This window comes from Dendrobates tinctorius, unplaced genomic scaffold (assembly GCF_039654945.1).
Source record: "Dendrobates tinctorius isolate UK_male_01 unplaced genomic scaffold, ASM3965494v1 ptg000075l, whole genome shotgun sequence".
NCBI lineage: Eukaryota > Metazoa > Chordata > Amphibia > Anura > Dendrobatidae > Dendrobates > Dendrobates tinctorius.
This window is the reverse complement of record NW_027361743.1, coordinates 16,454,334-16,480,076: the sequence shown is the minus strand read 5'-3', so window position 1 is coordinate 16,480,076 and position 25,743 is coordinate 16,454,334. Positions and strand designations below refer to the sequence as shown.

Genomic DNA, 25,743 nt, shown 5'->3' with positions numbered 1-25,743 from the left:
TTGCAGCTGAAAAGAGGAAATTGGAAAACCAGGGGAAGAGTCTTGAGGAGATCATTTGCATATTTGGCTCATCTTTCATCGTTTTTAAGAAATCTCAAGATGGAAGAGGCCAGGAGCCATTTGGTGAGCTGCATTTCTTGCTACATGTTCACAGATTTACCAGTGGAAAAGCCAAACTTCACATGCCACAAATGCAAGCTTGTGTCCCTGTTGGAGGAAAAGTTGCAAAATCTCGAAGAGAGGTTAGCTACGTTGAAGATCATTAAGGAAGGTGAAGAGTTCTTGGACAGAGCAGAATTATCTCTTCATGTTACAGAAAGAGAAGAAATTCGAAGTGCACCTGAAGAAACAGAGGAATGGAGACATGTGACCCAGAGAAGCAGGAGGATCAGGAGGCAGTCAGCACCCATACTGCTCAGGAACCAGTACCAGGCTCTAACGCAGGAAAACGATGAAGAAATACATCAGGATAAGACTTTGCCAACAAACAGCAACCTTGTACGCCCTCAGAGTCCTCCTGGATGGAGAAAGAAAAATGTTGTGAAGAAGAAACGGAGAGTGGTGGTCATGGGGGATTCCCTGTTGAGAGGAACAGAGGCCGCTATCTGCAGACCGGATATAACTACAAGAGAAATGTGCTGTCTTCCAGGTGCAAAAATTAAAGATGTGTCTGACAGGATATCAGGACTCTTCAGACCTACAGATGACTACCCATTCCTGCTACTACATGTGGGGACAAATGACACCGCAAGAAACGACCTGGAAATCATCTGCAGAGACTTTGAAGACTTAGGCAAGAAAGTGAAAGAACTGGGAGCGCAGGTGGTCTTCTCTTCCATCCTCCCAGTGGATGGCCATGGAACAAGGAGGTGGAATAAGATTCTGCAGGTGAACAACTGGCTACGTCGATGGTGCCGTCAGCAACGATTTGGATTTCTGGATCACGGAGTGAACTACTTATACGATGGACTACTTGCTAGAGATGGGGTGCACCTTACGAAGACTGGAAAGCATGTATTTGGAAGTCGCCTTGCTACACTTGTAAGGAGAGCTTTAAACTAGAACAACATGGGAAGGGAAGCAAAAGACCAGAAAAAGCCATACACCTGACAAATGCTATTGAGAACTCTGCTATTAGAAGTGGAAAGGAAGAACAAAGACGAAAGAATCTAATTAATAAAAATATTGGAGAAAGAGAAACCAATCACAAACTAAAATGTTTCTATACTAATGCACAAAGCATGGGCAACAAACAAGGAGAATTGGAACTACTAACACAGGAACAGAAATATGATGTAATTGGAATCACTGAAACTTGGTGGGACAATACACATGATTGGAATACAAGACTAGAAGGATACAACTTATTTGCAAGAAACAGACTTGATAAACGAGGAGGGGGTGTCGCATTGTATGTTCGAAACGCGTATATCTGCACAGAGATTGAAGCTTCAGAGACTGGGAGTTCTGTGGAAACTGTTTGGGTAAGAATACAAGGACAGAACAATGGAAAGGACACCATTGTAGGCATTTACTACAGGCCACCTGTGCAAGCCGAAGATATAGATGAACTCTTTATGCATCAGATGGCCAAGTTCTCCAAAAAATATGACATAGTTGTCATGGGAGATTTCAACTATCCAGACATTTGTTGGGAATCTCTCTCAGGCAAAACTAACAGGTCAAGGAAATTCTTATCCTCTCTTGCTGACAACTTTATCTTCCAAAAGGTAAGGGAGAAAACAAGGGGAACTGCTACCTTGGATCTAATCCTTATAAACAGGGAGGAAATGGTTGAGGAGGTAAAAGTGGCTGGGACCCTAGGAGGTAGCGACCATGCTATTTTAGAATTTTGGATTACTAGAGGTGGAAGACCTGTGAAGACTCAGACGTCAAGGTTAGATTTCAGAAAGGCAAATTTTAAGGGATTCAGAAAGAGAATTGGAGGGATCCAATGGCTGGATATCCTTAAAGACAAAAATGTCCAGGAAGGATGGGAAATCTTGAAAAATGAAATTCTCAAAGCACAGTTGTTAACAATTCCGAAAAGAGGGAAGAATAGGAAGCATTTAAGGAAACCAGGATGGATGAACACAGAACTTAAGCACATGCTAAAAAGGAAGAAAAAAATGTTTATAAAATGGAAAGAGGGAGACATATCTAAAGAAGAATATAATGCTGTCTGCAGAACCTGCAGGGCACAAATCAGATTATCTAAAGCTGAAAATGAACTGAGGCTTGCAAGAGATGTCAAAAGCAATAATAAAGGATTTTGGGGATATGTCAAAAGTAAAAGAAAAGTCAAAGATGCTATAGGATTTTTACAGGATGAAAATGATGAAATGGTAAGACAGGATGTTGAGAAGGCTGAACTTTTAAATTCCTATTTTGCATCTGTTTTCTCTCAGAAAGGAAATGCAACATCAACTGTTATTCACTGTCCTATTAAGGGAATAGAAGAATCCAGGATATCTATAAACAGAAAGATAGTGAGGAAACACTTAGCTAACCTAAATGAATTCAAGTCTCCAGGTCCAGATGAATTACACCCCAGAGTACTGAAGGAGATAGCAGAAGAAATTTTTGAACCCCTCTCCATAATCTTTGAAAATTCTTGGAGAACAGGAGAAGTGCCAGAAGACTGGAGAAGAGCAAATGTTGTTCCTATCTTCAAAAAGGGGAAGAAGGTGGACCCAGGCAACTATAGGCCGGTGAGTCTGACTTCTATACCAGGAAAGATCTTTGAACAAATTATTAAACAACATGTATGTCAATACCTGGATAAGAATGAAGTGATTAAACAGAGTCAGCATGGGTTTCTAACTAATAAGTCATGTCAGACTAACTTAATTTCCTTCTATGACGGTATCACTGATTGGGTGGATCAAGGAAATGCTGTAGATATAATATATCTTGACTTCAGCAAAGCATTTGACAAAGTCTCTCATACAATCCTTATTGAAAAAATGACTAAGTATGGAATGGACAAGGCAACTGTTAGGTGGATTCATAACTGGCTTAGTGATCGGACCCAAAGAGTGGTCGTAAATGGCTGCACATCCAGTTGGAAGAATGTCTCAAGTGGGGTACCACAGGGCTCTGTCCTGGGCCCTGTATTGTTCAACATCTTTATCAACGATTTAGATGAAGGAATTGAGGGTAAACTGATTAAATTTGCTGATGACACAAAGCTAGGAGGGATAGCTAATACTAGAGAAGAGAGAGAGAGGATTCAAAAAGATTTAAATAAACTGGAGAAGTGGGCAGCAACTAACAGAATGGTTTTTAACAGGGAGAAATGCAAAGTACTACATCTGGGCAATAAAAATGAAAAAAGCATATATAGAATGGGAGGAATAGGGCTAAGTGACAGCACATGTGAAAAAGACTTGGGTATACTAATAGATCACAGACTGAATATGAGTCAACAGTGTGATGCAGCAGCAAAAAAGGCAAATGCAATTCTAGGATGTATTAACAGAAGCATACAGTCTAGATCACGTGAAGTCATTATTTCCCTCTACTCCTCTTTGGTCAGACCTCATCTGGAATATTGTGTCCAGTTTTGGGCACCACATTTTAAAAAAGACATCAACAAACTGGAGCAAGTTCAGAAAAGAGCGACCAGAATGGTGACCGGTCTGCAAACCCTGTCTTATGAGGAAAGGTTGCAGGATTTGGGAATGTTTAGTTTGCAAAAGAGAAGACTGAGAGGAGACTTAATAGCTGTCTACAAATATCTAAAGGGCTGTCACATTGTAGAAGGATCAACTTTATTCTCATTTGCACAAGGAAAGACTAGAAGCAATGGGATGAAACTGAATGGGAAGAGACACAGATTAGATATTAGAAAAAACTTTTTGACAGTTAGAGTGATCAATGAGTGGAACAGGCTGCCACGAGAAGTGGTGAGTTCTCCTTCAATGGAAGTCTTCAAACAGAGGCTGGACAGACATCTGACTGGGATGATTTAGCGAATCCTGCTTTGAGCAGGGGGTTGGACCAGATGGCCCAGGAGGTCCCTTCCAACTCTACGATTCTATGATTCTATGATTCTATGATTCATGCTATCTTTATATTTGTATGTTATATTTCTAATAAAGATTGATGTTTTCTAATAATTATTTCTTTGTGAAGTGGTGTCTTTTGGATAATTTTTATCCCTTTTTGATGTTATGCTTCATGAGCACCCATTTACTATTATGAGGTAATTGCTTCAGGCTATCTGAGGCCCCTCCTATAGATTGATATGTTGGTGGACACTATTTTGATATGTATACATGTGCAGATTGGATATTAGAATCAGTGGTGGACAGAAGGTCTTCCGAGGACTGGTTATTTGGCTGGGTTGCAGGAGGCATGATGAGGGGTCTGAGGAGAGCTATATGGAGAATTCATACAGAATATTTAGGTGAGTGTTTGAAAAGAAAGGTGATAGGCTGCTTCGCTAAGCAAAGGTTGGTTGTCAGGCGAACAGACAGTGAGCTATTGCATTGACCGCTTGTTAAACCGGGGCTAGAGAGGCTGGATATGGAGCCGAGTGTTTTTCTGAAGTTTAGACCTGATGACTTGGAGACTTGTGATCTGGCCTGGGTAATTTCATTGTGTGGTTTGAACTCTAGACAATTGAGGCCTAAGTGAAGTAACACAGTACTGGAGCCTGGCTTCTGTGGAGGAACCAGGAACATTTGAGAGATGTTACACTTTTGTTCTGTGGTATTTTCTGGTGGTAGAAAACAGCACAACTGTGTGCAATGATACCGTTATAATTTTGTACCTCTGTTGAGTGTTGTAACCATCAAGGTAATTGTACCTCATAAAGTAACATAAAGCTTTGTCTCGTCTGCTATAAATAAAGAGCAGGAAAAGCTAAGTTAAACTGTTTAAATTGAATTTGGTCTGTGATTGTCTTGTTTTAAGGGGAACCATTCCAGAAACGTCCAAGCTACACATGAATAAAAGTGGCACATTTTTGTAATCGTGGACAATACTATTTAGGCTGCGTGCACACGCTGCGGAGTCACCTGCGGATTTTTACGTGCGGATCCGCAGGTAAAGTGACCTGCGGTTTTCCTGCGGATTGGTCAGCGGTTTTCCCCTGCGGTTTGACACCTGGACAATGGAATCGGTGTCAAACTGCATCGGAATCCGCAGAAAGAATTGACATGCTGCGGATTTCAAACCGCAGCTTTTCCGCATGTGCACAGCCGTAGGATAACATTATACAGTACACTGCCTGCGGAACTGCTGCAGATCTGCAGGGCCAAATCCGCAGCGTGTGCACATACCCTTAAACACCCAAAATACAACGGCTTGCCAGAAATATGATGTAAAACTATTTGAAATGTCATAAACTTTTTAAGCAAATCAATATTGTGCGACTTTTGGCATTTTTACATACGTCTTGGCCAGTTGAGTGGGACAGGGTGCGGCCGAATGAGGCCGACAGAATTGACATACCTCAATGACGACAACAATGTACGCTGACTGGAGCACACTTCTTGTGATGGCGCATGTCAACAGAAAGATGTGCCAAATTAATTGAGACGCTCATGCCTCGCAATGAATTGTCGCTGTCATGATTTGTAGTTTTGCCCTGTCCTGTATTTTGTATAATATGTCATTTAACTTTTCTCTGGTTGTATTTGCTGTAAATTAACCATGTCTCCTTCCCCCAATACTTTGCAATGTCTTGTGATGTACCTGGACCATAATCTAATTTAGGCTTGTGTCAACAGCTAGTGGAACTGTGGCTATTGTTTTCCTAAGCAGAAGATAACCTACAATACACATCCTGTAGACTCAGTGGAGCCCTTACATATCTAGAATCTTCTGATGGACCAAACCATTGAATAGTAGGTGTGACCCCTACCCCCCTTCAGATGGGCTGATCCCAAGAGCCCTGACAATACAGTCTTCTTTTAAGATCAGTTGTGATTTGAGTGCGGAAGTGGAAGGAGTCACGAACTGAGTTGAGGCCAGTTCGTGACGTCTGTGGGATTGTGTGGAATCCTGTGGACTATTGCAAGGATTATTGTTATCGTATCTGGCACAAGGACTATCGTGAGGTGCCCGGATTTGTTTCCATTGTGTGGACTTATTGTGGACTTCTCATGGACTCTAAGGACATTATGGATATTTGATGTTGTATGCTCCCTGCCTTAATAAATCTCGTTGGATCGTCCCTCGGCCTGTTGTCCCTTCTTGCTCTGTCGTATACCCCGTCACAGTCGCATCTTACTTCAAACCCTTCATCAAGACTAACCGGGCTAATGCTTTCGTGTTTATATCTTAGGTTATGTACTTATAGTTGTCATATGGAGCTACGAGCAGCAATGCTATTGGTGAAAAGTTGCAGCTTCCACTGTGTGTTTGCAAGGGGTTCAATATACCTTGAAAATAGTCAGACACCCTTCAAGCAGGAAGAGGCCACTGAGGATAGTCTTGCTCAAAGCGTTATGGTCTGTGACAGCGCTGACTATAAATCAAGTATTGTCCATGTCTTGTTCAAGGCAAAGTCGCTGTGTTTCTGCACCAATGTTATCTGAAAGGATAATTAACATTACTTAAGACGTATGACAACATCTGCACCCTGACAAATGGAATTACTGTACTTTATTTAGGCCTTTGTCGTTTTCTAATTATCTCATGAATCACTGCATTATTGAAGTAAGGTCAGCGCGCTCTTTGCTAATAATACTTTACCAAATCAGCTAGTCATATATCTGCTGAAGTAGCCCAGCTATTACCTGTTCTTTGTGTGGTTTTGCTTTTCTATTTTGCAGACACTGTGACCTCAAAGTACACAATAGATGTTTACTAAGATGATGCTTCTGGGCAATAAAAATCATTAAGATAGTAAAGTGAAAAGTTGACTTTATATTAGCAGCAGTTTTTTATGATATACCTGGCACTCAAATCCCTTTATTTTCATAAGTGATCAAGTAAAAAGGAAAAACAGATACAAATAAATAATAGTCTCCACAACTGTTCCTCCTGGCACCATCAACATGACTGGAGATGTGAGAAATGTTTTGAGATGTTCTGATGGTCATCTATAATATACTGTTATGTCTCACCTGGTGAAGTGGATCCTTGAAGTCCATTGAGCAGTTATGTAGCACGGACTGATGACGTTGGTGCAGCTGGGTGGTTCAGATGGAAGAACAGAGGCTCTGGTGGAAGAACGGCAAATGGGAGGGCAAACAGGAATCACGGGATGCCTATGAAGTAGTGTTGAGAAAACGTCACCGGGTACGACTAAGTAGTAGTACAGAAGGAAGCAGAGGAGACTCGGTGAAGAGGAACTGATGGACTGGAGCTGAGTTACACAAGAAGTTCTAAGGCAGGGCAGGACCAGCGGTGAAGGAGAGTTTAAAAAAGTTCTCTGGTGAACACAAGTTATCACCTATCTCAAGGTTAGTTGATAATTTATTGATCAGTAGGATTCTGAACACTGGGACCTGTGCCAATAGGCAGAATGGGGCACTTATATCCTCATTAGAATGAAATGGAAGTGTGCATGCTCAATTTCTGCTCCATTCATTTCCCCAAGAGGCCGCCAAACATGATGTTCAGCTTTTTCTAGCAACTCCATAGAAAATGAATGGAGCAGCTGACATGCATCCATTGTGTAAAGGGGAGATAAGTTTCCCTTCTTGCTGGTCACCGCAGGTCCCAGCAGTTGTCCATAATATAGTTGGATCACGCCTTATATATTTTTCCATGCAGCTACGTTCTCATATGAGGCTCAGTTACACATGGCGCCTCAACCAGAATCTTGATACTCTTTGCATCACAGATCAGATCTCAAGCAAGCTATCCAGAACTTTGTGTCTGACCCTGACAGTGACCCTACCGCCCCTTCTATCAAATGGGAGACACATAAAAGTGTCCTTCAAAGTATTATCTCACAGGGCACACCTAAAGAAAGAACCTGCTGAGGAGATAGCTTCTCTCTCATCCCATAAATCACTATATAAGAACAGCAACATAAGGGTCATTCATCCCGCTCTGCTTACTCTAAACTCTCTACCACCCAACATCAACTCCTAGCCATTCTAGACCAGAAATCCCAATGCATAAGAGAATGCGATAGAAGTTGCTTAACCACTTAGGTAACAGGAGCAGCAAATTACTATCAAATGCAATGCACCCACAAACTCTAACCACCTCCATTCCCTTTCTTAATAACTCAGAAGGGAAAAAAGTACCAAACATAGTACCCAGGATATTCTGTCTAGCTTTAGTGACTGTTATAAATCTCTCTATAATATTAGGGGTCACTTTAGTGATCTCTCCACACCCCATCGTCAGTGTAAGAGAGGTCCAGGACCGTAGTCATGGCTGAGCACTCTGGCGCATCTGTGCCCTAGCCTCCTCTTACATGAAAACAGCATTCTCTCACCAGCATACCTGTGTCTTCTCTCACTACGCCATCAGGGATACCACTGTGGTGCTGAAACCTTTCTGCAATTGGTTTCGCAAGAATTGAGACACAGTCCGGTACAAATGCAACAAGTGAAACTTTACTTGAATAACTTGGCAGCACATTCTTGTTAGTTACAACATCAACAGTAAGTTCAATGCAGTTCTCATTATGTTCTTTCCCTGTACTTAGTTCCACGTCCTTCAGTACATTACAGGGTAATAGCGCCTTAGGCGGTATCACAGCTTTCTCCCTGATGAGACTTCCTGTGCTTGGGGATTCTCTGGCCCGTTTCGCCCTGGTCCTGAGAGCATAGGCCCATGCAACTATCTGCCACATGTTGAATATTCTGCGCCCTGTACTTTCCCGGACTGCTTCCTTTCTCCGGCTAAGAACTGCTGCTGTCCTGCTGCTTGATACCATACTTCTGTCCTATAGACTCCGAATGGCTAAGCTTCTCTTTAACGTTACGTGACTGCTGTGTTGTCCTGGGCCTAGAGCCCATGTGGACTGTCCGGGCGCCCTCGCCTTCTGACTACCTAAATGAACATTCCTAGCTTACCACACAGCAGCCCCTCCTGTTGTTAACCCTTTCCTATCCTATTCACTAGCTGAAAGCTGAACATTATAATGCCTCCCCATTTAGTGGCCAACCCAGTAACTACACTTACCCTATACACTCTATATAGCAGCATTACAAAAGTATAACATTATACTGTACATATATACAATCAGCAGGACACGGTAATACACATAACAGTGTAGCAGTATCATTGTATAAGAGTGGTAATACACTAAGTCATGTAGCAGTGCCATCATATATTACAAATATACATACACTATAATATACGGCACCAGGACAAAAGAGAAAGGCAGAGGCATAAACAAACGTAATATATCATACCCCCTACATCAGGAGAAAATAAGATCATATCTCCTCACACTTACACCCAGCCCCTTGCAGTCTGAGGCTCTGCTGAGTCTTGAAGATGATTTTGCCCTGGAGGAGGTGACTTGCATTTGAGAGACAAAACCTGAAAAGAATCCAGGCCCAGATGGTTATGCAGTCATATAAAACTATGTTTGGATTCACTGAGTTTTTTATTGTTATCAATGTGTAACCATATTTCTTCAGGGGGATCATTCCCAATCCATTATGGCACATATTACAGTTCTCCCCAAACCTGGGAAAGAGCCCTCACATTGTAGCAGCTAACGCCTGATATCTTTTATCAATACGGATGTCTATTGATAGGTAAAGTTGATCTCCCTCTTGCCCTCGGTGATAAGTCAAGACCAGATAGGGTTTGTACCTGGTTGTAAAGGCAGAGATAACACAATCAGAACTATATATCTCATAGATCAACCAAGGAGATCTGGTCCTCGCATGTGAATTCTGTCAATTGATTCTGAGAAAGCCTTTGACAGGGGCACTGGGAATTCATGTTTCAGGCTCTGCTCTTCGGAGCCTTGGTCTGCAAGGCGTCATGCTATACAGAATATCAGCCCTTTATACCTCTTTCTGAGCCCAAGTTAGATTTCATGGATCACTTTTCCAGGCTTTACAAATACATAACAACACTCGCCAGGGATGCCCTCTATCCCCTTTATTCTATATACTAATTTTGGAACATTTAGCAGTGGCCCTTCGAAACAACATCTCGATCAAATGCGTTCCTATCCGAACAAAAGAACACAAACTTCTGTACATATCCTCCCCGATTACTAGTTTACCAAACGTTATATCTGAATTACACCAATTTGGCAGTTTCAAGATAAACTACCACAAGTCTGAAATATTCAATATCTCACTTCCCTCAACATTAGTTGCCCAGTTTGCGTTCTTCATTTCCTTTTCACTGGCAAATAGATTCCCTTACTTATTTAGGTATTAAAATAACTCCAGATCCTTCTAATCTACGTAGTACCAATTTCTTTGTGCATTACGCAAAACAGAGCTGGATCTTGAAAAGTGGAATATGCTCCAGTTATCATAGTTCGGAAGAATCTATGCAATTAAATGGGACCTCCTACCCCCCCCCCCCATACCCCTTTATTAGCCCACCTCCTCCTTTTCCTGGCTTAAAACAGATCTAACTAGATTTATCTGGGCCCATAAATGTCATTATTTGTCTTATCATTTAGTGAGCAAAGTTAAACAGTCAGGCGGGGCGGCCCTCCCAGATTTCCTCCTCTATAGCTGTGCTTCTTGAAGTACATGCATCTTAGATTTATTCCACTGTGTCACAACCAAGAAATTAGTTGAAATAGAAACTTTGCAATCCAGAATAACACTCCCTTACAGCAATATGGACAATGACCAATAGTAATGCAAACATTAATACCCTCTCATTCCTCTTTTTTCCTAAGGCAATAAACTATTCCACCTCTCCTCTACTCCAGATCCTTTGACTCCCCTCTATCATAACCCATCATTCCAAACGTTGCAATTAAGGATTTTCTTTTTAAAGTCTATGTCAACACAATCTAATATTTTTAGGCCTCTCATTCCCTTTGAAGGTCTATACCTACTGAAGGATCCTCCAGGTCACACTGTCTCATTAATTTATGGAATTTTTCAGGATGACCAGACTTCTAATGCAGTCCCCCCATTCCACGCTTTTCGCAAAATGGGAGGAAGAGTTGGAAAGAGTAACATTCCAAATTACTCTTTCTCACATACAAGTTCTCACTTTGCTTATTATCGCAGGAGAGGAACAATAAAATACCATCAAGGTGGTACTGATGCCCCCTGACTATGCATACAACATTACCCTTGCCCTCTTCTACTAGTTGGAGATGTCTCAATGAGACTGGTTGATATTCCCATATATGGTGGTCATGCCCCACTATAAGACATTTTATATAAAGCAATATTTGAACTGTTCTATAAAATCTCCATAACCAAGGTACATCCATCTATGGCCTTAGCCACGCTATCCATTTACAACATTCTGGCTACTGATTTTAAAGGAGGTCTGCTAAGACACTTCTCATCGGCAGCTAGGAGATTGATTTCTAGACATTGGAATCAAAGGGAACCCCCTACTCGTGCTAAAAAATGACATCCTCAAAATGGAGGAACTAACTGCTCAATCCTCAGGTATGGTGGACAAAATCTTAGGCACTTGGGCTCCTTGAATCATCATCATAGAGTCACAGGAATTAAACACTTGGCTGACTCCTTGGTTGAGGTCTTCTGTTCCCATATAATTCTATACTTTACCTTCCATATAAATAATAGACTGATATCCATCTAGGTGAGAGTCTCTTCTCCTCTCTTAGGTATCTCACCCCCCCCGTACTCTCCTCCCGTTTCACTCCTTCCCTGGTTCTCCCCCCAAATCTGGCTTTCCTTACCTCCCTCTTCTCCTTTTTTATATTTCCCTCACTTCTACCTCCGCTTCTTCTCCCCTTATATTTGGTTATGCCGTGAAGTTCAAAAAGAAAGTTTCAAATAGTTATAATAAATGTATATTGCGAACACTGACTGCATTGTACGACTGTTTTTGATGTTGTACCTCATTGTTATCACTTTGCTGTTTTGACTTACCCTGTAAAACTCAATAAACTTTTAATTTACCTCAAAAAGACATCCAAAATGTTGCTATATTTGCCAATTTTTTTTTTTTTTTTACACAATTTAATAAAGGAAACAATTGGGGAAGTTCTGGTGCCTTACAAACATATTTCTTCTATACAATTATCCTAAGATAAAAAAATGATAATAACAAAACAGGTTAGATACAGGGTTGGACTGGCCCACCGGGAAATCGGAGAATCCTCTGGTGGGCCCGCCCTCTGACTAGCACCACAACTCCTGCCTTCTTCACATTAGTGCCTGCTCTGATAAACTATGTATTTTTTTCTGCTATCAGTTTTCTATGAAAACTAATAATTTCGTTATTGCTTGGTCATAGTCATAAGGAAATATTCATGCTGGTCACGTTACGACCTCCTTAGCATCAGCAGTCATGTTCTTACTACTTGAGTACTGTATTGTAATAACTTCCCTTAATGACCACTCATGTTCATTTCCGCTCAGTCTACTCCAAGTCTCTGCCAACAAGCGCAAGGTGGAATTCAGCAGCGGCAGTGTAAATGGTTATTTATGGGAGATTTTTGTCTTGATCAGAGTTTGTCTTATTTTTATTTCTTTGCCCTAATTTTACAGCTTTTACGCAGCTACTGAATTTTGCTTGACATTTTTATGTGCCGACTCTCGTGTCACAGCAGATGCTTTATTGCAACAGGAGTGTCATAGAACTCAGGATAAATCAATTTCTGTGATCGTATTATTGTGTCTTGTAAGGTAAAACGTCTCATTCCTGAAGAGTACTAATTGAGTAGGCGGCCAAAGAATAGCAAACAGTCAGGAGAAAAGATGTCATATTCATAGGAACCGTGAGATGTTAAGAAATGTATTAATATTATTTTTAGTATCCCGACAATGCAATGTACAATTAGGTGTGATATAATTCTTATGAGGGATTTTCTAAAGGTGGCATCTCTGGTATCAATAATGGTGGGGTTTTTAAGAGAGTTTGGCTGACTTTAATATTTTAGCAGTGACCTTTTGGTTCCTGTCATGTTCTTCAGCCATACTGTAGAAATTGAAAGGCTGAACCTCCTCGTCTATCTATTCTTTTCAGCAGGAGAATGGTACATGACATGTTTCTTGTTCTTTGTAAGTTATGTTTCTTTATGGAGTCTTTCGAATTCTGCAAAAGAAGGTCAACGTAATCTCAAACTATGAGACTGAGTTGGATAAAAATAAGTGGGAATGATAAAATACAAGCAATATTTACACAACGGGAATTCATTTATTGGATTGGACCCCCCCCCAAAAAAAAAAAAAAACTTGGTGGCCTTTAGAAAATAGTGTAGTGTTATATACAGTTGAATATGATATCATTTAACTCTTTGTAGCTGTAGTGTGAGTTCAGCTAAGGTTCTATGTACATGGAGGGTTTCATGAAGGCTAATGTGTAGTGTCAGGGACTGAAAGTAAGCTTTAGGAAGGCTTTCCTTAACTACTGGGAAAGGATCTTGTCTGTCTTTGGCATTAAATGCTAGATGTATGCCCGATGCTATTTCATCGGGAGGGCAGTAACATAACGCAGGGGGTGCCTGCCCACCCACTTCCGTGCAGTCACAGCCAGCAGGAAAGACGGTGTTTTGCGGCCTGTGCTGGAGATGGTTTGCGGCGCCACCAGAGGGTGGCTGCACCCAATCTCCAGCACAGGCCTCAAGCCGTGGTCATTCCTGCTGGCTGTGACTGCACAGAGGTGGGTGGGCGGGATCCGGCGCCTGTAGTCAGGCAGGATCGCAGCGGCGTTCGTGATCGCAGCGGCTGCCTGGATCCGAGCGGCTGCTGGGATCCCAGCGGCGGTTGGGATCGCAGCGGTGGCCTGGATCCGAGCGGCAGCTGGGATTCCAGCAGCAGTCGGGATCGCAGCGGCGACCTGGATCCGAGCGGCCTCACTTGGGTGTTCCAATATGGCGGTCGGTGTACATCCGGTGCGGCGCAGTGGATTGTGGGATTCGGGGACATCCAGACGGAAGTGGATGACAGACAATTTAAGGCAATTATATAGATAAGATAGATAGATGGATAGATAGATAGATAGATAGATAGATAGATAGATAGATAGATAGATAGATATGGCTTCATGTTGCCATATATAATATAAATGTAGGCCCCTTGATGGTTCCCCAGATGTTGGGAAAAATGAGGATTGATCATGAATCAAATTCATGGTTGATATGTTCCATGCCCTCTGGAGGGGCTTTCACATGTGATATAGGGTGCTGGCCTGGACAGTGCATTGGCGATATGGAAAGAGAGGTGGTGATTAGATATGAGAGAACATGCTTGGATAAGGTGTTATCCAAGCATGCTTGAGTGCTGATTGTCTTCAGCATGATCGAAAAATATGTTTGTTAGGCAATCCCTGCATCTGTTGCAGCTGTCAAACAGCCACGAGACATGCAGGCGCAGGGACTCAAACATAATTATTGAGCATGCCGAAGTCACTCATCTTTTTCAAGCACATTCGCTCATCACTAGTGGTGACCATTGTACCTCCATCCAAACTCAACTCTACTCCTCACCCTCCTCTGTAGCTACACTTCCAAATCCACACTACCTAATGCTGAATGCAAGGAGGTGGTAACTCTCGGAAGGAGATTTGGCATCCATGCGTGAGGATGTAAAGGAACTGACCTCTTAGTTTTTATAGCAAATGGCCTGCAAGGAACTGTGACAACACAGCAATTTATCTAAATTAACCAGACGTCTATTTTCATTAAGCCAGGAGTCAATGACTGTTACCTAACTGTATATGTTGACTTTTGAATGTATGTATTTCTTTCTGGTTGGTCAACAAAACACAGGCTTTTGTTCATATAAGCCTGTAATATTGACTTTTTGTTTGACATTTGATTTAACATATTGTGCTGTTATCTTGGATGACTAGAGATGCAGGATAAATGCACAATGATGTTTGCTGATATGTTGATTACACATTGTCCAGGCCAGCTAGCTTGTTGACTTTCAAAACAGAGGGGGAAAAAACTAAGCAAATAGATTAAATAAGTAAACACTGCAAGTTGATCTTGTCACCACTCCATCCCTTTTGCTGCTGTTTTGAAGGACAGTTGTTAAATATAAAAAGAATATATATGCCTCTGTAACATCAGACAGAAATACTTCCAGACAGCAAACATCAAAAGAACCAGAGACTCTCTACAGGACAGCAGTCAAGATATTATGGCTCCATCATGAGGGACACAGATTTGTCATTCTACAGTATGCCAGCTTAGGGGACCGGGGCCCCGGCTGAAATAATACAGATCTGCTCCATTGACCATCGCTGAACCATGGATACATTTGGGGTATTTGGGATTTGGACCCACCAGTCACCTGATCCCCATGGATGTATTTGGGGTACTCGGGATTTGGACCCACTGGTCACCTGAGCCCCATCGAAATGTTCAGAGAAGCCAGGTTGTGATCCTCCGATCAACTGGCCTTGTTCCTCAATGGACTGTCATCTTCCTAAGCTTCTCATTACCTCCTCTCTGTGCATGCCACAGGTGGGGTAGTTGGCCCTGTACAGTAAAGTCTAAAGTCACAGCTACTCTTATCCCGGGGAGTCATCGGAAGGGTGAGACATTGTAATTTTGCACCATTTTGGGTATTTTGCTGCTGGGACTATTTTGTGTGTTATTTGCCTGTTTTGTGGTTCAATAATGTATTGCCATGCTGTTTTACCCTCACCCTGTATTGTCTGAGTAGTATTGTACCCACAGCGAAAGGAGAGTGGGTGTTCAGTGGGATGTGCCCTGATCCATGCGGTTTTGGCTAGCGGACCAGAGCACCCGCTGACCCCCGTGTCTCCACAGGGATTAACCCCTGTTCAATACTTGTAAGGAAGTAAGTAGGGACTCAATTATTTTTTATGGAATAACAAGTTTTCATGGTGCTGTCATTTTTTAGTAACATAGCTAAACAGAATAGATTGTTTGTCGTGGTCTGTAGCCTTAGCCTAATACCATTTTTTTTTCTATTTATTTTTTAATATGCCTTTTTGGATTACATTCTAGTAGGGTTGGCCAGTAGAAAAACATGCTAGCTTTCTTCCAAAACCAGTGCAATAACTAGTCTACAAGTTGTGTGTGCCACTTCAATAGAAATAAGCTACAATGCCAGACACAGTCAATGGACAGGAGAGGAGCTGCTTTTCTGTGCTTGTTTGCCTCTAGGAGGTAAAGTGAATGACATATGTAGTATATTATAAATTCATGTACAACTTGTTATTACTCTTTCAGACTGGAATCCCCCACCCGGTCTTTGAGCATGGACGCCCCAAAAGGAGTGTATATCAAGGCTCAGACTGGAGAAATTGAGGCTATTTCACGGAGAAATATTAAATTTCACAGTAACGATGGAATGGTTTGTAATTTTCATAACTAATTTAGACAATAAGAAAAAGGGGAAAATCTACAAAGTGGTGAATGAATATGTGTTCTTTATGTCATATTAGGATAGGCAGGTTATTTACGAGAGACCTGTCCATGGTCCAGAGGATAGGTGATGAGACCCCCACTTATTGATTGAAAGGGGGTCCTAAATTAGGTGGTAGTGCGCATGCGTGCCCACCATTTCACTTCTAAGGGCTAATGGAACACCTGTCTCCACTGGAACCATGGAAAGCAAATTAAATTTTGGTAACTCTGTATTTAGCTGGACAATTTATTTCCTGTTTCTATAACCCCAATATATTCTTGACAGCCGGCTCTGCAGCACATTTGTGTGAGCAGTCAATCAAAGTGCTGGGATGTGCTTACAGTTGCCGCTCACAGTGTAACTTGCAGGGCTATGAGCGGTGACTGTACTCGCTTTGTGCGTGACCCCTTGACTAAAAGCTGGCAGCTCCTAGTAATAAGGAAATTAGTTAATTTTCTCCTGGTAGCCGCACAGCACTGGAACACTATATATCTGCAGATTAACCATATACAGTATCTGTAGGTCAATAGCATTTTCCAAGGTGAAGGCTTCAATTTAGATTGCAGACAACCCCTAAGGTTAATTGGTGAATGGATCCTTGAATCGTGTGGCCTCAATTCATTAGAGCGAGTACGCCAGCATTCTGGCGTAAATCGCTCTGAAAAACTTTGCGGTATGCAAAAATGTTGCAACTTTTGGTGCTTTCACTTTGGTTTTGTGTAATGGGACTGAGCGTGAAGCCACAGCTCATCTAATTTAGAGGGGTTGTCCACTGCAAGGACAACCCCCTTCTTGAAATAAATTGCCGCGATAAAATAAAAAAAACCTATACTCACCTCCCATGCTGGAACCATTTCAGCGGTGTCAGCACTCGCAGTCCCAGAGCTCTTGTGTGGTGGAATGATATGTGGTGCCCGGCACCCAATCAGCGCGGATTGAACATGAAAAGGAATTTTGAGATCAGCTGCAGTCCGGACTTCATCTTCAATTTGACAGAAGGTGGGGACAGTGATGCCATGGCTGATTGAGCGCCAGGCACCACATGTTATTCCACTGCACCAGAGCTCCGGGACCACAAGTGCTGACACCTCTGGAACGATGCCAGCATGGGAGGTGAGTACAGGTTTTTTAATTTTATTGGTGCCAAACAAATTTCTATATTTTGTTTTTTTCAGTCAAGATGGGGTGCAGAGTGTACATTAATGAGAAAAAATGAACTTTTTTGAATTTACCAAATGGCTGCAATGAAACAAAGAGTGAAAAATTTAAATGAGTCTGAATACTTTCCATACCCACTGTACGTGTCTAAATTTACTTATGATCCCAAATGATCTGTTGTAGGGCCTCAAGCATACCATGCGCACTAGCACAACCTACTGATGGTACCTACATGTACCTGGTCCCATGTAAAGAGCTGGAAGACAATAAAATAAATGCACTGCTAATAGCCGAGCCATATCCGAGCAGTTTACTAATATGTGCATGAGAAAACGAGACAAGAATTTAAATGTACAAATGAAAAAATTATGATATTTCATATTTCAAGTTCTGCTTTACATGTGATTACCATATCCATTGCTTATCTCAATTATTCATACAGATTACTCCCTTTATTAATTAAAATACACTTTTCCATGCAGACCGTTTTCTTACCAAAATATACGCCATTAGCCGATATAAATCATCCTGGCGCCGTGCATCCAGCGCTCTCTACAAAGCCATCAATCATCTCCAGGATGAACAAGGCACTTGACACTTTTTATGTTCACACTGTAAAATAATAGTATTGTGGCCATTATGAAGCCCTGCAGAAGTCACACTGGGGTATTGCCTTCTAAAATGTCATTATTTATAATGTCCTGGAAAAAAAAAGTCTTTCGGCGGAAAGTCCAGCCAGTATATTTTTTTGCTTTGAAAGGAATTCTCCTGGCTCATCACAAAGGCTTGTGCGGTCATGGTAAAACTTTTTGCTTTTTTTTTTTTAAGGCCACAAATAGTTTGCATGTCAATCATATGTATATGGCGAATATAAGATGCCCAAATTTGTGATCTCTGCATGATAAGTAAGCGTCATCACCGTTTCAGGAATTTCTTAACGACTGTTCTGCATTTTGTAGGGACAGGTTTTTGGAACTCTTTTGGCCCATATGGCAGACCCATATGTCCTACATTATATAAGAAGACATATAGAAACGTCTTTAAGCGTTCACTAGAAGGGGTTTACTTGCCATAGAAAGTAACGCCATAATGGGTCAACGACTGTGAGGACTAAATTATTTTTAAAGGCCCCCATACACAATTGACGAATATCAGCCAAACCCACCGACACTTCTAAGTTCGGACAACAGTCGAATATATATGCCCCCCCCCCCCAACTCTTACTTACCCGACAGATGATGTTGGGGGAGATAATAACCCGACAAGTCTGATTTCGGACTGCAGATCCTTTTTCCTCCGTCAGATAATCTGGAGGAGCCTCACAGCATCTTTCTCATAGAGCTCACAAGTGTTCAGCGGTGTATGGGAGAGTCAGGAGAGGTAGCTGCCGGCAGAATGGCCGGACGACAGATATTTAGTGTGTATCGCCCCCCTTAGAATGAAAGGGCCATGATTCTAGCTAAATGCTTGCCGACCTTCAATTTGTTTGCCCGCGCCTCAAAGATCCTGCACACCTGCTATAAGATTTGAGTGAAGCCATGTTGTAGTTCCCCGCATAGTAGGTGTCCACCATGGTCTAGAAAAAAGAAGCAATACATGGGAACCTCATACATTAAGCAACATATACACTCACTGGCCACTTTATTAGGTACACCTGTCCAACTGTGTGTTAAGACTTAATTTCTAATCAGCCAATCACATGGCGGCAACTCAGTGCATTTAGGCATGTAGACATGGTCAAGACAATCTCCTGCAGTTCAAACCGAGCATCAGTATGGGGAAGAAAGGTGATTTGAGTGCCTTTGAACGTGGCATGATTGTTGGTGCCAGAAGGGCTGGTCTGAGAATTTCAGAAACTGCTGATCTACTGGGATTTTCACGCACAACCATCTCTAGGGTTTACAGAGAATGGTCCGAAAAAGAAAAAAAATCCAGTGAGCGGCAGTTCTGTGGCCGGAAACGCCTTGTTGATGCCAGAGGTCAGAGGAGAATGGGCAGACTGGTTCGAGCTGATAGAAAGGCAACAGTGACTCAAATTTCCACCCGTTACAACCAAGGTAGGCAGAAGAGCATCTCTGAACGCACAGTGCGTCGAACTTTGAGGCAGATGGGCTACAGCAGCAGAAGACCACACTGGGTACCACTCCTCTCAGCTAAGAACAGGCATCTGATGGCTACTTTCAGCAGGATAATGCGCCATGTCATAAAGCTCGAATCATCTCAGATTGGTTTCTTGAACATGACAATGAGTTTACTGTACTCAAATGGCCTCCTCAGTCACCAGATCTCAATCCAATAGAGCATCTTTGGGATGTGGTGGAACGGGAGATTCGCATCAGGGATGTGCAGCCGACAAATCTGCGCCAACTGTGTGATGCCATCATGTCAATATGGTCCAAAATCTCTGAGGAATGCTTCCAGCACCTTGTTGAATCTCTGCCACGAAGAATTGAGGCAGTTCTGAAGGCAAAAGGGGGTCCAACCCCTTACTAGCATGGTGTACCTAATAAAGTGGCCAGTGAGTGTATATCTTCAATGTAATGTCTGAGAATAATGATCTATTTGCTCTTTTAAATCGGTGATGAGGAACCTTTTTTAAGATATGGGGAAAGGGTTATATTCGCATGGAGTATTAGAAGCAGATTCTGTTCCAAATGCTCTGTGAATAATATGGATTTCAAGTTGGAAAAGACAAGTTCCGTGGAAACGGAGCCTTAATGATTGAGGAAAAACAAAAGTTCCACATTTGGCCATTGAATCAATTAAAAGCAAAAAAAACACCCCGCATACAAAAAAACACACAATACCAAAATGTGCCAAAACACAATGGATCTAACAAAGGGAATAGTCCAGTCTTGACATGTTATAAAAAAAGGCATATTCACTAGAAGTATGTAAGTAACAAATCCAGATGCCTTCTTCATCTGTGTCACAGAGCTGACACATTTCCTAATTTTGCTCAGGGGTCAATTAGACATGTAAATGTTCATCATGTCAATCCTTAAGTAGAAAAAGTATCTTCATATAATATGAACCCAAACTTATGGATAAGAGAATAACATGGAGAAAAGTTCCTGTAGGGCTACTGGAGTTTGAACAGGGGGAGAGATGACCATAACAGGCTCTTATTTTGCTTTCTTCTTCCATCTCTCCTTTACAAAAACACAGAACCAGGAAGCAAAACTTTCTGCTGCTCTCCAACTTCAAATGTGTACTATGCCTTAAATTTTGCAAGGATTGTAAGAACATGTCACTTACTGAGCTGCGTGCTGTAGTTTCAATACAATCAGTGTTTTATCAGCAGGAGATTATCACTAGAAGACTAGGTAATCTGTGTAACCCTGCCCCTCCACTGATTGGCAGGTTTCTGACCATTCTTAATGCACACAGGAAGTTGCCAGTCAGGGGTGGGTGGGGTTATACACAGAAGACTTTGCTCGCCTACATCTATATCAGAAAAACAAGAATTCTATAAAAACTACACCAGAATAAGCTGCTTGGAGTCTTCTGTTCCATCCCCGCCCCCACCACTGATTAGCAGCTTTCTGTCACTATACAATGAACACAGAAAGCTGCCAATCAGTGGTGAAGGGCGGAGTTATACACGGCTCAGCATTCCAAGCTCTGCTAGATCTGCAACTGAGAAAACTAATTCTATCACAACTTTTGCAACCAGTAAACTAAGTGGCATCGCTGGGAATCAGGGTCTCTGTCCCTACATCATGTTGCTGTTAGATTACATAGCAAAAACCTGCCGATAGATTCGATTTAATGCAGGATAGCCTAGTTCCCCAAGGGGAGAGATACCCTTTGTATCAACTCTCCACTCTGATCAAGAGATGGTGGTTTTCAAAGGGTATTTTCAAACTGTCCTTATATTTTCTAGAATGGATTTTCTAAATAGGACAACATTTACTGTATGTCATCAGACTATACATTGCAATCTGAACCTCCGAAGGCAGCATGAATCGAAACCTGACTGCACAATTGTATCAAGTCACACTTCACTCAAAGAACACTTAGTTTGAAGATCTGGTCAGGGAGAGACATGAGGAGATGCCGGCCTAGCCCAGTCTCTTCCTATAGTCTCCAGCTAATTTTTCAAACTATATGAAATGCTGCAGTGTTTGAGAGTAAAACATACCTGGCGGCAAGCCAGTGTCTAATTCTTTCAAAAAACTGTTTGACAGTGAGGGTGATCAATGAATGGATCAGGCTGCCACAAGAGATGGTGAGTTCTCCTTCAATGGAAGTGTCATGGTCTGCCTGGAATTTGTTACAGTCGTTCTAGGGTTAATCCTATGTGGCTTCTCGTTGGTTTGGGGAGGGCTATAAGTACCCACACTGGTGCTTTATCCCTGAGTTTTGATCCAGTGTCTCCTCCCGAGCCTCCATCCTCCATTCTTCAACCTGGGGTTGTTGTGGCTTAGATTTTGTCAGAATTGGAGTGAGAGATTTTTGAAGCCCAACCTCCTGCTCCTAGTTCTAAGCCAGTTGGGAAATTGTTTGTTCCGGAACAATTTCATCTTAGGCTGTTTCGAGAGTTCCTTGAATCAGTGTTGAGTGCCCATCCGGGAATTTCAGCCAATCGGGAGGGTGTGGCAAGGGTTTTTTGTTGCCATCACTGGTTACTGATGTCAGGAAATTTGTGTCTGCATGTGAGGTTTGTTTCCCCTTTCTAAGAGCTCTCATTGCCGGCCGGCCGGGGAATTGGTGCCTTTGCCAATTCCTGATACACCATGGATTCATCTGTCCATGGATTTTATCACCAATCCCCCTTCATCCAGGGGTAATACTGTTGTCTGGGTCTTGGTGGACAGATTTTCTAAATAAGCTCATTTCGTTCCCTTATGGGTCATTCCATGGTAACTTACGTTACATTCACAAGCCAAAAACTGAGTTAATAATGGCTACAGACTGTTCTTTGAAGGCAGGCACAAAAATGAGTGAAAGTATATTGTACATTAAACTATTCTCAATAGATTTGAACACAGTTTGATTTTTCAAGAATACAAATTAAATACAAAATACAGTGTTATTACTTGGCAACTTACGTTACAACACAATGTGGTAACTTACGTTACAAAGCTGATGGTAACTTACGTTACAATTACCATTACTTCATATGAGAAGTAAACTTATTGTAACATACGTTACTAACTGTGTTGTAACGTAAGTTACCATGGAATGACCCTTATCCGCTTTGCCCTCAGCGGAAACCTTGTCCAGACTGTTTGTGCAACACGTGATTCGTCTGCATGGTGTGCCCATGAATGTGGTATCTGACAGAGGTGTGTAGCTTGTGGCCAAGTTTTGGAGGGCATTTTGTAAAAAAAATTGGGGATTGCTTTGTCTTTTTTCCTTGGCTTATCACCCCGAGTCTAATGGGCAAACCGAGCATACTAATCAGTCCCTGGAGCAAATTCTGCGGTGTTTGGCCTCTACCAGGCAGGATGATTGGTGCGATGCTTTGCCTTTGGCTGAGTTTGCTTTCAACAATCGTGTGAGTAGGTCCACTGGTATGTCTCCCTTCCTTGTTAACTATGGGTTTAATCCGCATTTTGGGGAGTTCTCACGCTTGGACTCTGGTTGTCCTGGGGCTGAAGGGACTGTGCAGCGTTTGAAAGGTCTGAGGGCTGAGGTCCTTCGAAACATCTCCAAGGCTCAGGGGAGGTATAAGCTTTTTGCAGACAAGAAAAGGGTTGCAGGTCCTACGTTTCAGGTTGGGGAGAAGGTCTGGTTATCCACACGTAACATAAGGCTCAAGGTTCCCTCTGCCAAGTTGTCTCCGAAGTTCATTGGTCCGTACGAAATTGTGGAGATTATTAATCAGCCTGTAGGTTACGTCTCCCAGCTTCATTCAAAAATTCCAACGTGTTAAACAAATCCTTTTTAAAACCCTGGGGAACTGTTGAGGAGGATTCTTTGTCTGCTGTTCCCTCGGTGTTGGTAGAGGGTCACATGGAGTATCAGGTGGCACGCATTGAGGATTCCCGATGGGTGCACTGTACCTTGCAGTATCTGGTACACTGGATGGGGTATGGTCCAGAGGATCGGTAGTGGTTCCCGGCTCATTCGGTACACGCTGATCGTCTGGTCCGGGCGTTTCATGCCAGGCATCCTGAGAAGCCTGGGGGTCCAGTGGCCCCCCCATTGATGGGTACTGTCATGGTCTGCCTGGAATTTCTGCAACAGTCCTTCTAGGGTTAATCCTATGTGGCCTCTCTTTGGTTTGGGGAGGGCTATAAGTAACCGCACTGGTGCTATGCTCGTTGTCAGTGATACGTCCATTCCTGGCTGAGTAGCTGTCCCTTGTATATCTGTATATTGCTTGCTTCTGTACCATTGCTCTGTATACGACCCTGTCTGTTTCCCATTTGATATTCGTCTTCTGATTCTGTACTTTCTGTGTTACTCTTGGTTCTACCCTGGCTACGTCCTTGACTTCCCGCCCGTCTGTTCCCCTGCTGCTGCGTTGCTCTCTCTGGCTTCTGACTCTCGGCTTGCTTCTTACCACTCTATTCGTGTTACCTGCTTGTTACTGCGTTGCCCTCTGGCCTGACCTCGGCTTTACTGTCTATTCTCCCAGCTCTTCTGGGTCCCACTATCCCTGCTAGGAGTTCGGGACCTAGCTCCGCCCCCAGTCACTCCCCCAGTGGTCACGTGTTGCAGGTCCTGTTCCTCCTGCAGCAAACTTTCAGCCGTGTTCACATTCCACTGCGGGAATCCTTGGGTTTCCCCAGCATGTCTTTGGACACACGTACAGTCTCTGGGGGTGAGTCTGATACGGGGTCCATTACAGGAAGTCTTGAAACAGGCTGTACAGACATCGGTCTGAGATGGTTTAGTGAATCCTGCATTGAGCAGGGGGTTGGACACGATGACCCTGGAGGTCCCTTCCAACTCTAACATTCTATGATTCATGCTGCCCATGGTTTGGACATTGTGAATCTGACGAGATTCCCTTCAGAGTAACCCTGACATACCTGCATATCGGAAATGAATTGTCAGTGAAGAAGGGGTTAATAATTGAATTTTTCTATGTAGAGATATTTGTTTTTACCTAATGAATATGGTTATTACCATTAACACTTGTCTTCTCTTTTAACATAGGTAGTGTTGGATGCTGAAAAAATAATTTTACCCAAACTTCCTCAAGGTACAAAGACTAACTTAGCTGACAGCTCTCAGGAACTCTACGAAATCTGTGTCTGTCCAGATGGAAAACTGTATCTGTCAGTAGCTGCGTCAAAATCCACTTGCCAGGAATATAGCCGAGACTGTCAATGAGGGACTTTTTTAAGCCGCTGTATAGTAGCCGTGCGTTTTATATCAACTGGTGACTTTCTGCTGTTCGTTTTGAAAGGATTTCGATACTATAAATCACGAAACGCGTTGGGATGCAAATTTGTATTTCAAAACACAATTTTAAGAAGAGTCTTAGAATATTTTTTTAGCCGGTGTAAAACAGCACATTTTGACTTGGAAATTAATCCTCATCAGTTGGACTTTGGCTAAAATGATAGACTGGAGATTTTTTTTGGAGCTCGGCCACCTAATAAAATGAGTATTTTGTCGCGTCACTGAACTGTTCCATGATTGCTGAACTGGGTAATTAATTGAAAACCATTTTAACTTTTTTCTCTAAATTTAAGTCCGTTTCTGCTTACAGTATGCATTATTATATTAATTTGATCTCAATGACCTGTTTCCAATATCTAAAAAATAAATTGGCGCCAGCAATATACTATGCAACCTGTACTGTGGTCTACTGTTTTTAATGTGTGTTTCATTGGGTTGTAAATTTTCTATGTATGATCTTTAAGTCTTTCATTTGGCATTTGAAGAAACAGGTAACATGCTGGTATAACAATAAACACACTGTTTTCTTAGAATTGGTCATAGATGTCAATTCTTCTTCATACCTGGTCACAGTAATTCCTATATGAAAAGATGTAGCTCCTCTTTTTTGGCTACTCTTGGGGGTTTTCAGTGGATCAGCGGGGAATATATAGTAATATTATTATAATTATTATACATTTATATAGCGCCATTTATTCCATGGCGCTTTACAGGCAAAAAGGGAAGTATAGACAAGTACAAGAAACATGTGCAAGACAAGGGACACACAAGTACAGAAGGAGAG

General features: G+C 42.2%; 1 protein-coding gene across 4 annotated transcripts in view; it reads left to right on the top strand.

Moving 5' to 3' along the window:
- SGCG (sarcoglycan gamma) overlaps positions 1–25,492 on the top strand; it is a 390,616-nt gene extending 365,124 nt beyond the window's left edge. For all 4 annotated transcript variants that reach the window (XM_073583030.1, XM_073583029.1, XM_073583032.1 and 1 more), the window contains exons 7-8: positions 16,262–16,385; positions 24,711–25,492. In XM_073583030.1, coding sequence (XP_073439131.1) covers positions 16,262–16,385; positions 24,711–24,887 — 301 coding nt within the window. In that variant the 3' untranslated portion in view covers positions 24,888–25,492. The remainder of the gene's footprint in view (positions 1–16,261; positions 16,386–24,710) is intronic.
- Positions 25,493–25,743: the final 251 nt, after the last annotated feature.